Source organism: Stegastes partitus, unplaced genomic scaffold, assembly GCF_000690725.1.
Source record: "Stegastes partitus isolate 25-593 unplaced genomic scaffold, Stegastes_partitus-1.0.2 Scaffold1348, whole genome shotgun sequence".
Classification (NCBI taxonomy): domain Eukaryota; kingdom Metazoa; phylum Chordata; class Actinopteri; family Pomacentridae; genus Stegastes; species Stegastes partitus.
In genome coordinates this window covers 115903-130536 of record NW_007579079.1, presented here as the reverse complement: position 1 = coordinate 130536, position 14634 = coordinate 115903, and the positions used below count along the sequence as shown (strand labels likewise).

General features: G+C 42.1%; 2 protein-coding genes across 3 annotated transcripts in view; one reads left to right on the top strand and one right to left on the bottom strand.

Moving 5' to 3' along the window:
• Window positions 1-7624, bottom strand: part of moxd1l (monooxygenase, DBH-like 1, like) — a 9185-nt gene extending 1561 nt beyond the window's left edge. Inside the window, exons 1-12 of the mRNA XM_008298762.1 lie at window positions 7355-7624; window positions 6647-6793; window positions 5764-5916; window positions 5592-5675; window positions 5259-5414; window positions 4054-4156; window positions 3714-3886; window positions 3525-3613; window positions 2725-2821; window positions 2584-2643; window positions 935-1059; window positions 723-789 (exon numbers count right to left, since the gene is read on the bottom strand). Of these exons, the coding sequence (XP_008296984.1) occupies window positions 723-789; window positions 935-1059; window positions 2584-2643; window positions 2725-2821; window positions 3525-3613; window positions 3714-3886; window positions 4054-4156; window positions 5259-5414; window positions 5592-5675; window positions 5764-5916; window positions 6647-6793; window positions 7355-7624 (1524 nt within the window). The remainder of the gene's footprint in view (window positions 1-722; window positions 790-934; window positions 1060-2583; window positions 2644-2724; window positions 2822-3524; window positions 3614-3713; window positions 3887-4053; window positions 4157-5258; window positions 5415-5591; window positions 5676-5763; window positions 5917-6646; window positions 6794-7354) is intronic.
• A 2358-nt stretch (window positions 7625-9982) lies between these two features.
• Window positions 9983-14634, top strand: part of snx9b (sorting nexin 9b) — an 18987-nt gene continuing 14335 nt past the window's right edge. The window contains exons 1-2 of one of the 2 annotated variants that reach the window (XM_008298759.1): window positions 9983-10310; window positions 13300-13386. In XM_008298759.1, the coding sequence (XP_008296981.1) occupies window positions 10299-10310; window positions 13300-13386 (99 nt within the window). In that variant the 5' untranslated portion in view covers window positions 9983-10298. The remainder of the gene's footprint in view (window positions 10311-13299; window positions 13387-14634) is intronic. The other variant, XM_008298760.1, reaches the window with a different exon arrangement.

Genomic DNA, 14634 nt, shown 5'->3' with positions numbered 1-14634 from the left:
AAAAACTGCAAAATATATAGTTTACAGATAGATCTGAAATCACTGATTGATTTAGATCATTCATTAAAGTTTAATAGCTGAAGCACTGTATATCTAAAGCTGGAGGAAAAGAAACCAATCGACAAACATTTCACCAGCTATAAATGTTTGAAATTACTGTCATTTAAAACAGTCTTTCAAAAAAATCCCTCAACAAAAGATCACGCTACACTTTAAAAAGTAATTCAAGGGACGTGTTCACACTCCTTAATTAAATACACGGTTGCAAGATTAAAAGATAAATAAATAAATAAATAATCTTATTTAGTGATTTAGATAAACTGTTTAAGCTGCACACATTATTTAATGGGTTGTGTATAATATTGGTAATTGCATCGTTTTTATATTGTGTGTAATTGAAATAACAATTTCTGCATTAGTCGATTTAAAACTACATTTCATTTGAGGTGACTTAACAAAATTGGCTCCACTGTGAGTTCAGGTCCCCTTCTTCACCCTAACATGGCTGCACAATTTCAGATGGTTTAGTCTGACACTTAAAAATATCTTGGACTGTAGTGGAAAATTCCCAGCTAATTCCCCTCGCTCACTGTAGTTTGTTGGCTCAATATAGTTTCAATAGAAGTTGTGATAACAAAAAAGCCTGACGCAGTTTGTTTTTTGTCCAAATATTAGCTTTAGAGTGTAGATTAAACAGAAAGAAACTTCAAAGTCATACTTACGTCGTTGTCAAGGGCTATCTCAACTTGAGGTAGGGCCTTTAACAAAGTCTCATACTCGTCAGATGCTCTGTTGGAAATCAGCATAAAGCTACTTCAGAAAAGCATATCAATACATCTGCATGACAAAAAGCACTATATGTAGTGTATGTACTGAAATCAGCACTGGTCAGGGTCAGCAGAAACGTGATGTGAAGCTTCGCATTGGGTCTTACATGTTGTTGATGTTGATCGTTGGTAGAAGAGCTGTATTTGGACGGCTGGCGCAGTAGGTGATCTTGTTTGCAGGGTAGTAGAAGAGGAAAGCCAGACACATCTCATCAGTGGTTGCTAGTTCCATCTGTAAGGAAGGAAATGGACTCATCATAGAGTGGAGCTACAGTCATGAACATGGTTTACCTAAACTTGTAAAGACCACGTATGTCATGGCAGTCTTGAGTTTTCATCGACTCCTGCAACTCCGAATTTTCTATGATGCAAACGTTGAAATACATCCGCCTTGTCACAAAAAAAGAATGAACCATACAGTTTGATCCTGTAATAGATGAATTATTAGTTCGCCATTTCAAAGCATTCCAACATCAACTGTGCAAACAACTGTAAGTTTAAAGTCCAGTTGTGTCACTGCCTTGATCAGTCAAAAAACACAAACCGCTGCTGAAAAACAGGTCAGGATGCTCAAAGGTCAACCAAGAATCGCCAAAAAGCAGGTGTGCAATGAGGTAGAAGTTGCTGGAACACAGGTGTGTTTGATTGACTGAGAGTGTAAGAAGGAAGTTCTTCCTCCAGAGGCAGCACCTTCAGGCTCGACTGAAGTCTCACATGGACAAAGAAAAGGCCTTCTGGAGGAGAGTTTAAAAAATAGTTATTTGACCACAATGACCAGAAATGTTTGGAGGACAGAAGGTGAGGCCTTGAGCTTCAAGAACACCAAACCTACCATCAAGCATGGAGGTGGCAGCATCATGCTCTGGGCCTGTTTTGGTGCCCGTGGAACTGGAGCTTTACACAAAGTAAATGGAGTAAAGAAGAAGGAGGATTACCTCTATATTCTCCAGGAAAACTTAAAATCATCAGACAGAAGGTTGGTCTTGGATGCAGTTGGGTTTTCCAACAAGACAATGACCCCAAACACACATCAACAGTGTTAAAGAATCAGGTTAGAATTAAGGTTTTAGACTTCGTAAAGTCTTGACTTAAACCTTAAATCAGGAACCTGTGGACTGATAAAGAAACAAGTCTATCAGAGAAGAGTGATCAGAGACACATCCAGAAGCTTGCAGACGGCTAATAAAAGTGGCTAGCTGAGGTGAAAATGACCAACGAATGTTTAAATATTAGCATTATTCTGTGTATATTTTTGACCCAGCAGATTTAGTGATTTCTCCAGAAGACCTGTAATAAATGTATGAAAGAACCAAAATGTATGATTGTTTTTGTTTTGTAATAAGGACGCATGAGTTTTAATGATTCCATCGTAGACAACTGAAACTCAAGACTGCCAGGATATACACGGTCTATACAAGTGTCTGTAAACTTTAATTCACAACTGTATGAGTGCTTTAACATCGCGTGTGTCCTAAAATTATGCCAAAGAGAGTGTTGTTTTTTTTTTAGCACTGTTCAACTTAGTTGCAGTAAATCTTTTCATGTGTCGTCTTCATTTAGAATTGCAGCTAAACAACTGCAGCAGATAGTGAAGCAATAAACAGTCTGATTTACGTGGCTCATCCTGGACACAGACATGAATTATTAAATCGCTCATTTGTTCATCTGCATCAAAGGTTTCAGGTTACCATCGTCTTCTGATTTTACTTTAGCGCTTCATGCTGTAATGACACGAGGTCACGCAGCACCGACCCACCTGAGTGATTCCATCTCGGTCGGCGGTGCTGTAGGTGCACTCCACTATGATCTCGTCACCCTGTAGAGGAAGTAATGAGGCACCATAAGAGCCAAAACACTGTTCTTTCTTTAGCATGTAATAGACGTGATTACAGCTTACAGGCTTGATGGTCTTGATGCTCCCCAAACTGACAGTTTGTTGAAACTCAAAGTCGTAGTTTTCATCCAAGCCCAAGAAGCCTATCTGCTTTCCATCTCTACAGAAGACAAGAGTTTATGAAAGAGTATAGTAGCATACATCAAACCTCTGTTCAACAAGATAAACTCTATGGATCCCACAGCGGAGAAAGTTCACCGTTACAACAGTTCCAAGAGAAAACGTGTGCAATCAGTGCAAATTGTAAGAAAAAAAAACAAAAAAAAAACAAAACAGAAATACACAGCGCAAAAATTACAAGAGAAAAAATGTTATATACAGATTTTAAAAAAAAAACAAAACACTACACAAGATGAGGCAGTTATTGCACATAGTGGAATGGGTTTGTTGGTGGAAAAAGTGCAGCAGTAACAGAGGAGATTGCTTTATTTATTTGACTACTTATGTGTATGTATACATGTATATATACTTAACATTTCTGTTTATTTTATTTTTTTAGTTTTCTTTTATTGAAACCGGAGGCTGGTACAAAATACATTTCACTGCACGTCACTGTTCTGTGTATAAATGTGTATGTGACAAATAAAGTTTATCTTGAATGTTGCGGTGCTCGTGGAGTTTATAATGCACCATAGTAAAGTCTGACTGATGTTGGAATAAAGAACCACCGGAAACGTTCCTCCTTACACTACAAAACAAAACAGGAGTTAATTTTTAATTTTTTAAAAATTAAAACCAATCCATACTAACAATTACCAGCTATTTCTTATTGCGTATTTAGTTACTCAGTGTATTGTTCTTACCTGAAGTGACCGACTCTGACCTTCCTCCCAGCTAAGTGAGTGTGCAACAGCACAGCAAACACATGGAGGTCGGGGACAGGATTTACATGCTGCGGGTCAAAATGAGACTTTCATGAATATGGGTGCGAACGCTGAACATTACTCCTAAAAACGTCTGTCATTTGGAATCCACGTAGCACAACCGTATACCTGAGAAAACTGTGACGTGTTACAAATGCCGTAGGTGCGAAACTGAGAGGTTTTTGGCGGGATGTTGTAGGTCAGGGGGCTTCTGACCAGCACGCCTGCATTGAGAATGCTGGCATCATGCTGCCGGAGTTGAGCCGTGTAGTGCAGCCTCAGCCCGGAGCTGTCTGTGATGCCTGTACAGAGAAAGACAACCGCAAATAAAAACAATTAAAATAAAAAAGAATGCATCAACGCACATTTCATTTTTGAATTATTAAACACAACTTAATGCTGTTGAAGTGTGTGTGTGTGTGTGTGTGTAAGAGTGTATACAGCACACTAGTACATGCACCATATTTACCTGCTTTGCTTTCTGGGTTGTTGTAGTGGATCTCCAGCCTATAGAACGGATTATTATTGTCACCTCCAACAGGAATACCCACATTTTCTGGAAACTCAAAAACCTGTGGATCAACCAGTGGTAGAAAGCAGCTAAATATATTTACTCAAGAACAACACTTAAGCACAATTTTGAGGGAAAACTTGACCATTTTCATTTATTTGGCACTTTCTGCTCTGATAAATTTATCTGACGCCTTTAGTTCCTTTCCGGATGAAGACTTTACACAACACAGGAAGTCTTTAGCATACAACACATTGTTAAAGGTTGCACCACTGATGTCTCACAAACATCAGGTCACACATCAGCTGTCCAGGTGTATAAACTAAAAGCAGATTTGTGTGTCAGTAGTACCAATAATTATCTCATCCCTGCAGATTCAGCTGCTGTCCCTGTCTATAAATCTGTATGTACAGTCGTTCAGACTAACTCCAGCTACATGAGCTACAACACAGACACGTCTGACTTTGAAGAAAGTAATAAAAAAAATTGTTCTGGCGTTTAGCAAATAGAAATGTTGGTAATCCTGATTGACCTAAAACAGGAACAGTTTAGTCTGATTTAATGTCAGACAGTAACAAGAAAAAGGCTATGTGTCTTTTTATACAGTGTGCATGTAAACTTCTGGTTTCAGCTGTATGTTATTTTGCTTGAGTTTTCATGCAGGACTTTTACTGAGCGTGCTTCTACATCGCTCTATTGGTGATTTCACTTCAGTAAATTCAACACTGCGATCGACTTGCACAACAAGACAGACAAAATTAATCTGTGAATTCAAAGATGGACTAAAACGAATAATAATATTAATAATTGATCAGATTTATATAGCGCTTTTCTGGACACTCAAAGACGCTTTACACTGTCAATTATTCATTCACACACATTCACTCTGGTGGTGGTAGCTACGATTGTAGCCACAGCTGCCCTGGGGCAGATTGACAGAGGCCTGGCTGCCATTCTGCGCCTATGGCCCCTCCGACCACCACCTCAAACAATCCATTCATACCAGGCAAGGTGGTGAAGTGTCTTGCCTAAGAACACAACGACCATGAAACAGGTCACAGGGCGGAATCGAACCGCCGACCTTCCGATCATTGACCGACTCGCTCTACCACCTGAGCCACAGCTGCCCCAAACTAGAGTAGAGAAACTTGGTCGTCCCTCACCGCTCCTCCAATTCCCCATGAAGCCAAGACATGAAAACAGGTGTCGCCCACGTCGCCCACGTAGCACTTATACTCATACGTCTGCGTCACGAAGTGGGGGCATCGGTACAACAGGATGTGATGAACGACGTCTTTGTTCTCTATCACCGGTTCAATCTGAGGGGGGCAGAGGTTTTAGGTTGGGACAGTTTAGTTTCTAGCTATTCATGCATACATCAGACAGGGTGCTGCTGACATACAGATTATTGTAGATTAAAGCCTCTTTAATAGACATCTCAAGAAAGAACTGCATTAAATTTGCTCACTCTGTGTACACAAAGCAAAGATGCTCACCTGATATATGTGATGTTTCGTATTTAACTTTGGGAACTGCAGGACCTTGCAGTGATAGTAGGTAGGAACGGCTGGCACGGTGAACTGCAAACAAGAAAACAGTTTTCTTTCTGTAACAGCAGCCATTCGTCCTCACTGTTTATTAACTGTCACCGTCCACTGTTACTCTTACTTTGTCCATCTGGGCACTGAGATAGTTGGAGCTGGTCGGGACGGTCCTTGGCATATAGTTGAGCAGGTTTACTTCCTTGGTGCCTCTGCGAGACATGTGGTATTCAATCTTATCTGTCGTTCCGTACGCGTAGATTAGCTTGATGGGCCCAGTCTGTTAGAGAGATTCAAGTTGTAGTCAAGAGATTTAAATATAATGCAAAAGCAACAGCATGAAAGGACTTTTATCCGGCGAAAGAGGGTCACAATGGCTTTCTTTGTTTCTGTGTGAGCTGGAAGAGCCTTTATCTTTAACTGCTCCACGGCACAGTAACGTAGCAACTGTCTAGCATTTCAAGTGTTCAACGGAAAAAAAACACAAACTTGTGCATTTGTTTGTGTTGTTGCCTTTGTCTTCATATCTGAGAACACCCTGCTGTGAGGTGAAATCCTATAAGTCGAACAAAAGAGCTCACATAACAGATGGCGATAAGCGGGAAACTTGAGAATTACGGAGAGAATGGGGTGAACAATAAAAAAGGCGATTGTATAACGGGCCACGACAGAATACACAAAGTACGACATGACTAGTGGTTTATCTCCATGGTATAAAAGAACAAACAAAATCTGAAGTGTACAAGGTGTAAAAGGTCTAATAATAGTCCTGGTCTTATAAAACATGGTTCCTTTTTTGTCATTTTATCGTGTCTGTTCTGCAGAAAGTGTCAACCAGTCTGCCATCAAAGTATTTGACATACTTCCTAATGTGTGTGTGTACATACATAGCTTTTTACATTATTTCTCACCAAACCAGTTTTATACCAAAGAATGATTTTGTGTGCAGGACACTTGCATTGAATCCCGTATATGCAGAATGCAGTAGGAAGAGAACAACAGTGTCTTACAGTGATGTGGAAGTCTTTGTCATCACACGCTTTGATGGTTCTCTGAAACGTCATGATGGTTTGGCCGTCGTTTTCGCTCATGGAGAGGAGGACGTAGTTCTGCTGCTCATCCACCAAAGGCGTGGACTTCCCCGTGGCGTGCCGATCCTAAAGGACAGACAGGCAAAACCTTCAGACAGAAGAAAGCCTGACACCAGCTTTAGTCGCCAAACATTTTAACTCAAGGCCCTAAGCTTTTATATGTAAGTATGGAGGAGTTGGTGTTGGTATAGCAGCTTAAAAACTGAGTTTGCAAAGTGCTTTGACAGACGAGCCAGAGAAGGAGGACACTCAGGAAGACACTATAACAACAGAAAGCAAGTGAAGCCAAACAGAAAAGACCAGTGAAGCAAAAAAAAGTGGAGAAAAAGAGTAAAAAGAAAATGCAAAACACAGACCTGCAACATAAATAAATCAGTTCAACAACTGATTAACACCAAAAGGAAAGAAAGAAAGAAAGAAAAAAACAAATCCAGACTCTTGTTCTGAAAAACCTTTATCCTTAGGTAAAGCTGAGAGGGAGCTTTGCATTTGATCCTCAACTCCGGAACAATCAGAAGGATTGAGGATCAAAGGCTGTTTCAGTTAAACAGCTTGGAGCCAAAACGAGCTCTAGACGAGTACAATCAATTCTAAAACGTACGTCTACTCATGTAGCTGCTCTCTTACTGTGAAGTAGCTCCCATCGGGTCCCAGTCCCCCGATGACGATGTCTGACCCCTTCATGCCTCCGTTTGGACTCAAGCCAAAGCCCACCCAGCCCGTCGAGTTGACTACCAGCTGGAATGTGATGTTCCCTTGCAGATTGTCGAAGCCCCACTTCAGACACACCAGACGGTCCTGGTCCAGGTACTCCATGAACGGCATGGTGGGGTCCACCGCCCCTGCCACTCTGGTCCAGGCCAGTAACAGGGGCAGGAGGGGAAGCAGAGAGCACATGGTGTCTCTGTGAGCTTGGAAAACTTCAAACTGAGCTCAGCGACTGTGGAGTTGCCAAAAAAAAAAAATCCCTCCCACCCCCTCCAAAGACACACCTGCACTGTGAGATGAACTCGAGCGATACAGTCAGAAAAGTGCTCAGTCATTTGCCATTTGCCCTTGTGCAACAACAAACACCACAAAGAACCTCTTGGTGCTCTCAGCCACATTCAGATTTGTTATTTTTTTGTTGTTCATTTTCAATACAATTCCAAATGTAAGTGTTTCTTCAGAGCTCAGCGTTGAATCTGCAGGTTCAGGCTCTTTGATGTCAGTCAAAATCTCCAGATTGCTGCTCGGTGCTGCCAAAAGTCTTCTCACAGCCTCTTTCTGTGCCGCTCAATGAGCCGCCGGACTCAGGTGTTTGATAAATGAAGAGGTGACGAGGAGGGAGCAGAAATGAGAGATAAGCTGCCTGCTCCCCTCTCACTTATTGTAACCCTCTCAGATATCAAACGCCCGACTTAAGCCACAAACGGTCTCATGTTACAGGACTGTGATCCCGGCATCACATTAGTGCGTTTCTGTCGCTCGTATTCACGCTTCACTAACTTCAACTGTCTCAGCTTCACGAGAAAATTCACTTTCAATTTCTGGATTTAACGCAACAGATGACACAATGCTGGCTCGGGCTGCGGCCAGGCCCTCATTATAGATCCCCTGACTTCAGCGAGAGCTTCAGGAAAAGTGGGATGACGTTCCACAGGCGGCATCAACAACCTCATTAACTCTGCGTGTGTGTGACTCATTACAGACTTGTGTGACTTCTGGTCTATGACCCGTTCTCCATCTGCCCATGACGGTTTCCATAATAGCGTATAATGTGGTAGATTGTTGGTTATTTTATGGTTTCCATTTTGTTGTACGGATGCTGCGTGTTGGGACAACAAATACCTAATCCACTATGTTAACAAGAACGAAAAGGATTTAATAAATAAACAAATACTGTTGTACAAATGAACGGTATAAATGAAGTCCTGTAGCGTGACTGTGGCAGCGGAGCTAGATGAGTCTGTTTCTTTATTCTTGCTTTAGTTGGAGCCTTGTTGTTCTGCTTCATCTGTATGTAGCTGCTGTAACATGTACATTTCCCGTGAGAGATCAATAACTTTTATCTAATCTCATCTTAAAACACAACATGCTGCAGTTATAATTTCATTCCCTGTGTTTGTATTTTAGATTTACTGCCCAGTGAATGCAGATAGAAGATGGTTAGTATCCAATGCATTTATTTTCCTATGAGACTAATGTCACTGTGCACAAAAAAAGTATTTTGGAAGCAGTAACCTGTGGTGCAATTGAACAACAATTCATTACACTTATGGGTGTTTTTGTTATGTGGCTTATTGTCACTGACATAAATGGGCCAGAAAAATAAATAGGATTTTGTATGGGGCTGCAAGGTGTCTTGGTGGTCAGCACTGTTGCCTCGCAGCTAGAAGGTCGCCGGTTCGCGTCCCGGTGAGGACACCTGTGGAGTCTCCATGTTCTCCCCGTGCAGCGTGGGTTCTCTCCGGGTTCTCCAGCTTCCTCCCACAGTCCAGAAACATGTTGAGGTTAATTGGTGATTCTAAATTGTCCGTAGGTGTGAATGTGAGTGTGCTTGGTTGTCTGTCTCTAAGTGTAGCCCTGTGATAGACTGGTTACCTGTCCAGGTGAACCTGCCTTCACCCTGAGTCAGCTGGGATAGACTCCAGCCCCCCATGACCCTAGTGAGGATGAAGGTGTAGAGATGATGGATGGATTTTGTATCCACCACAACATGGACTGAAATGTAATGGCACATTCAGCCCAGCAGGGGTCGACTGAAGCGTAAGAAATAAGTTTCGGGTCGACTCCCTTTGAGCACAACATACTTCCAGAGTCTGGTCAGGAAACGTCCTGTGGCTGCCACCAGTGGTCAGAGCACCGACCTACAGGGCAGTTATCATTATTATTATTTATTACAGAAACACACATTGTTATTATTATTATTATTATTATTATTATTAGTAGTAGTAGTAGTAGTAGTAGTAGTAGTAGTAGTAGTAGTATGTCTTTGACATTCAAAAAAATAAAAAAAAATGAGGCTATTGTTAGCATACACTGTATTTGTTAAGCAACTTCTTTCTTTCTTTATCTATTTATTCACTTTTTTTTTTATTTCAAACTGAGACGATAAATAATTTTCTTTTATTCAATTAATGATTGATTAATTTATTATATATTTTTTGTAAGTTGAGGTGTGTGTGGCCTTAAACGGTCCGGCGCTCGGGGGGCCGTGCCAGACCTGGACCGTTCCGGGTTCCTGTCTCGGGTCACTCCCTCCTCGCGCTGTCAGCAGCAGCAGCAGCAGCGACGCGCTTCAAACTTGGCAGCAGTCGCTTCCAGCTACTCCCCTTCCAACCGTCGGTTCCCAGCTTTCTGTTGTTTTTTCTCTCTCTGGACTTTTTAACTCAGTTTTTTTTCTTGTTTTCTTGTTTTTTTAGTAACGTGTCAGTGCGCTGTGTGCCGTCCACCGGGAGGAATTACCGTGTTTTTTTTTTTTCTTCGCCTTTAGCCGAGGAGCGACGGGGGGAGAAATGTCCAGCTGAGGACTGGAGATCCTGAAAACCGCAGGGCCCTGTTTTTGTAATGATTGATCAAAGCCTCGACTATGGCGCTGAAGGTAGGTCTGACAACTTCTCCAGGCTTCTTCTAAACCTCTAACCCCGCCGTGGATGCCTCCCTCCGGTTCTCCCTGACAGTTGTTTTCTCTCGGATCGGGTCGGACTCGGTCGGAGTTGCTGCTCCTCGCACTAGTTTTTTACAGTCAGCGCTTCTCTCGGCACATATTCCGAGTTTAAAGCGGTTTATTAAGTCGCTGTTGGCGGCGTGTCATGGCCGCCTGCAGCACATCTGTGTGGGTTCAACGTGAATGTTTTTGCTGTACATGGAAAATGTGTCTCATTAAGAAAGTGTCTTGTGACATTTTACTACCTTTCCAGTGCGGGTCATTTGAGCTGCGGGGGAATTCTGGGAAATGTAGTCTGTGGCGTGTGAACCGTGCAGGGCAGGGACATGGAGATTAGATTAGATTAGATTGCGCTTTAGTTTTTCACCACAAATGGGGAAACTCACTTGTTGCAGCAGTTTGGTTACAGCACAAAAAAGTGACAGGAAGAAAAGACAACCAGCTGAGAAATGTAATGCAATAGAGCTACACACACAAACACACACACACTATCCATCCATCATCTCTACACCTTAATCCTCACTAGGGTCGTGGGGGGCTCGAGTCTATCCCAGGGTGAAGGCAGGTTCACCTGGACAGGTAACCAGTCTATCACAGGGCTACACTTAGAGACAGACAACCAAGCACACTCGCATTCACACCTACGGACAATTTAGAATCACTAACAGGTTTCTGGAGAACCCAGAGAGAACCCACACTGCACGGGGAGAACATGGAGAAAGATCCCAGGTGTCCTCACCAGGACACGAACCGGCGACCTTCTAGCTGCGAGACCACGGTGCTAACCACTGAGCCACCTTGCAGCCCTGCTATGAACTTAAAAAAATTAAAAACAAGATAAATAAAACAAAATATGGTACAATATAGTAATTATTGCACTTAAGGGAGATAAATTGCACACAGTGAAGGGTATCCTGAGAAGACCTGGGCGTGTATTTTAGAAGATGCAGTGTTGTTATGGATTCTGACAGCGGTTGGGATGAAGGACCTGCAGTAGCGCTCCTTCTTACATACAGCTGAACTAAATATCAATCAATATCACGAGATATCAATAAACAGAGATCATTTCAACCACCTGTTTTGATGCAGTTGAATTTAGCCGTTTTGATTTGACAACACACACAGTTAAATACATTTACACACGACAAGAATAGAAGGAAATGATCTCATCTTAATACACATTAAATGCATAAAATGTGAGCTCTGAGGCAGTCAGGGTGAAGCTGCACCACCACCGCACTGAGGTTGAGGTTCAGAGTAGGAAGAAGCGCGCCGGTTGTGGACGCTCTGACACCACAAAGCGCATCTCGCTGGGGCAACCGCTGCTTCCTGCTGACTGTAGCTCCAACCAGGGCAGGTGTGCAGGTGCGCAGGTGCAGGCTGAGGCGACAGGAGGCCGGGCTGCCTCAGGATAGCAGCACATCGTCATGCAGGGAGAGGGGGCTGAATGTGATAGGGCCAGTGAGAGAACATGCTTCTTGTTTTATCAATGCAGCTTTCCGTGATGTGCTCTAATGGCAGTAATGTATTTAAGTGACACCATCATTTCCGCAATGCTGCTGATTAAGTGTCCATCTCTGGTAGATATCACTCTTGTTTTATTGCCAAGTGCTGGTTCTCTATAGCTGGATCAGTAAAAGTTAGTTGTACTCTGTTACAAGTCCTACTTTTACATTTTTGTTGAAAATAAAAGTACAAATATTCACTATTATTATTGGATTATAATTATTGATCCCTTCAGAGTTGCAGCTGCTGAATGTGAGGCAAATTTTACTGAATTTATTTGCCACTGGGTGCTTTGTACATTTCAGTTCCAGTCATATTTTATCCTAATTTACTTGTTGCACATGTGTTTTTCTATCACTTTTATGAAGATGCAAAGTGATTAAAGTTATCAAATAAATGTAGAAAGTCTGATGTTTTCCTTTGATAAATTGATTAACTGTCAGCTATTTAATTATTTGTCAACTTTTCGGATAAGCAATTAATTGGTTTGAGCCACTATTTAAGAATAAAAGTCTAAATTCTTTGATTCCAGGTTATAAAATCTGAACATGTTCTGGTTTGTCTCTCCTCAATGAGAGTAAACTGATTCGCTTTTTTTGTTTTTACCATGTTCTGACATTTCACAGACCAAACAGTTAATCAAGAAAACGATCAACAGATTGATGAGTAATAATTGCGAGTTGAAGCCCTGATGTGAATGCAGAATTCTGTACATATAAGCGACACCTGTAGCATTCGACAACATTTGAATTTTTAGTTTAATCAGAGTGACTAACATCCACGCACAGTCACGCCACCATAGCAAGGAAGAAACGCTCCATGGAGTTGATAACGGAGCCAGCAGCAGAGCCCGGGCCGCTGCCAGAAGCATCCGTGACGCTCTCTGTTATGTAGTTCCTGCTAATAAACATCATCCTGCTTCCTCCACTCCCAGGAGCTGGTTGACTAACACGAAAATAGACCTCTGTTCCACGGATCGAAAATAGCCCTTCATTCTGGTTAATGAACACGGAGGTTAGTCACACACTGCAGCTTTGATGCTGTTTTGATAAAATGCTGGAATAGTTTTCACTCAGCTGCTGAACGAACATGTGTTTGTGCTCCTCTGGGGCCCCGGGGGAAGGACAGATTAGTGGATGTGGGTCAGTGTGAGAAGACATGTGGGCTCCTGTATTAAACTGAACCAGGTAACGTGATGGTTCTGACCTTGTTTTGGTTTATGCTGGAATTTAGGCGAGAGTCAGCGTAACCGGCACACGGAGGAACTAGTTTGGCCTGTTTCAAAGCACCTTGAGTTCTCTTTACAAGACTTAGACTGTGTGTGATTAGGTGTGCGAGTGCATTTGTCTACGTGCAAAGAAAATTCATCCTCAAATCACTCATTAAACCTTGTGTGTTTGTTTTCTCGGGTCTGCAGGCACAGGTTTTATATGACTTCTCTGCTGAGCCTGGAAACAATGAGCTGACGGTGAAAGAGGGCGAGACAATCACCATCACCAACCAGGTAAACAGTCCTCCTCTACATTCCTGCTTCCAGCACGCACTATGTGAGTTAGGAAGTGTGTGAGTGTGAAGTCTGTGCTGTTGTTGGGTTTTTTGGTTTTGCTTTGAATGTTTGATCGCTTTATATGATACAAGTTTGTTGTGCCTTTGCTGTTGGTGCATGTTCTATGTGCTAATTTCGAAGTGAATTATCACAGCTTGCAGTGTTAAAGAGGTCAGAAAATTGAAGGGTGTCATTTGTTGTAGGCAACATTTGCAGCTACTAGTTTAATTTTTACTCTTTTTTTCTGGCATGCTAATTCAGTCAGTGGTGCTTTCTGCCATGAGGTCAGCTTCCGTTCATAGCACTGTATACTGCAGCCGTTAATTAGTTAATTAGCTGTTTATGAAGCTCCTCCTCCAGCATTGTTAGTACAAACTATCAGCCCTAGAAAATCCCACACCTCATGTTGTCTATAATCGGTGTGTGTCATAAATATCTACCGAGGAAGGAAGAGCAAGTGGTAAAAAGCGCAGAACAAACATGATGTCATGACTGAAAGCTGCAAACAGTTCAAAGATCACTCGCTGTGTGCTGACCTACATAGTTTCCTAATCGAAGTCAGTCTTAAGCCGGCCAGGAAAACAGATTTTTTATTTTTTTGTCGCTAAATACACTGACTGTGCAGTAATTTGTCCTGGGAGGTGTTTCAGTAGATTCTTGGTGAAACTAGTTACTGCTTTAACCCAATCTATTAAGTGAAACACAGTTACAGAAGCAACAGCTCCATTTATCTGTGGAGGCTTGATTCCTCCAGGGTTCCTGCACATGTGTAGGTCCACTACCTAATACAGTATCAGTGAATGTTGGTGCAGCAGCAGAGAGACTCAGTGAAAGGAAACATCTGGGCTTGTAGCAATGTTCTCCTGCATCAAAAGGAGTCAAATCTAAAAGTGAAATATCTTCTTCTCCTGGATTAGTGCTCATCAGAGCAGAGTTTGGTGTCTCTTTACAGAGTCTGCCCTCCAGCTATCAGTCCAGATGAATCAACAGATGCATAAATAAATATTCTGATTTAATCACCAGCTGTGTATAAAAACGTGGGTTTTAGAGTAATCAACTTATCGCAGTCCACAAATGTTTTTTCTGCATTATTGCCCAGTAACTTGGAGTTCTGTGTGCATGTGATGCAGACTGCTACTCTTTGGTGACCCGGTCAGTCCAGGAGCAGTTCTTCATATGCAGAGACAGGTTGTTGATGGTTTGACA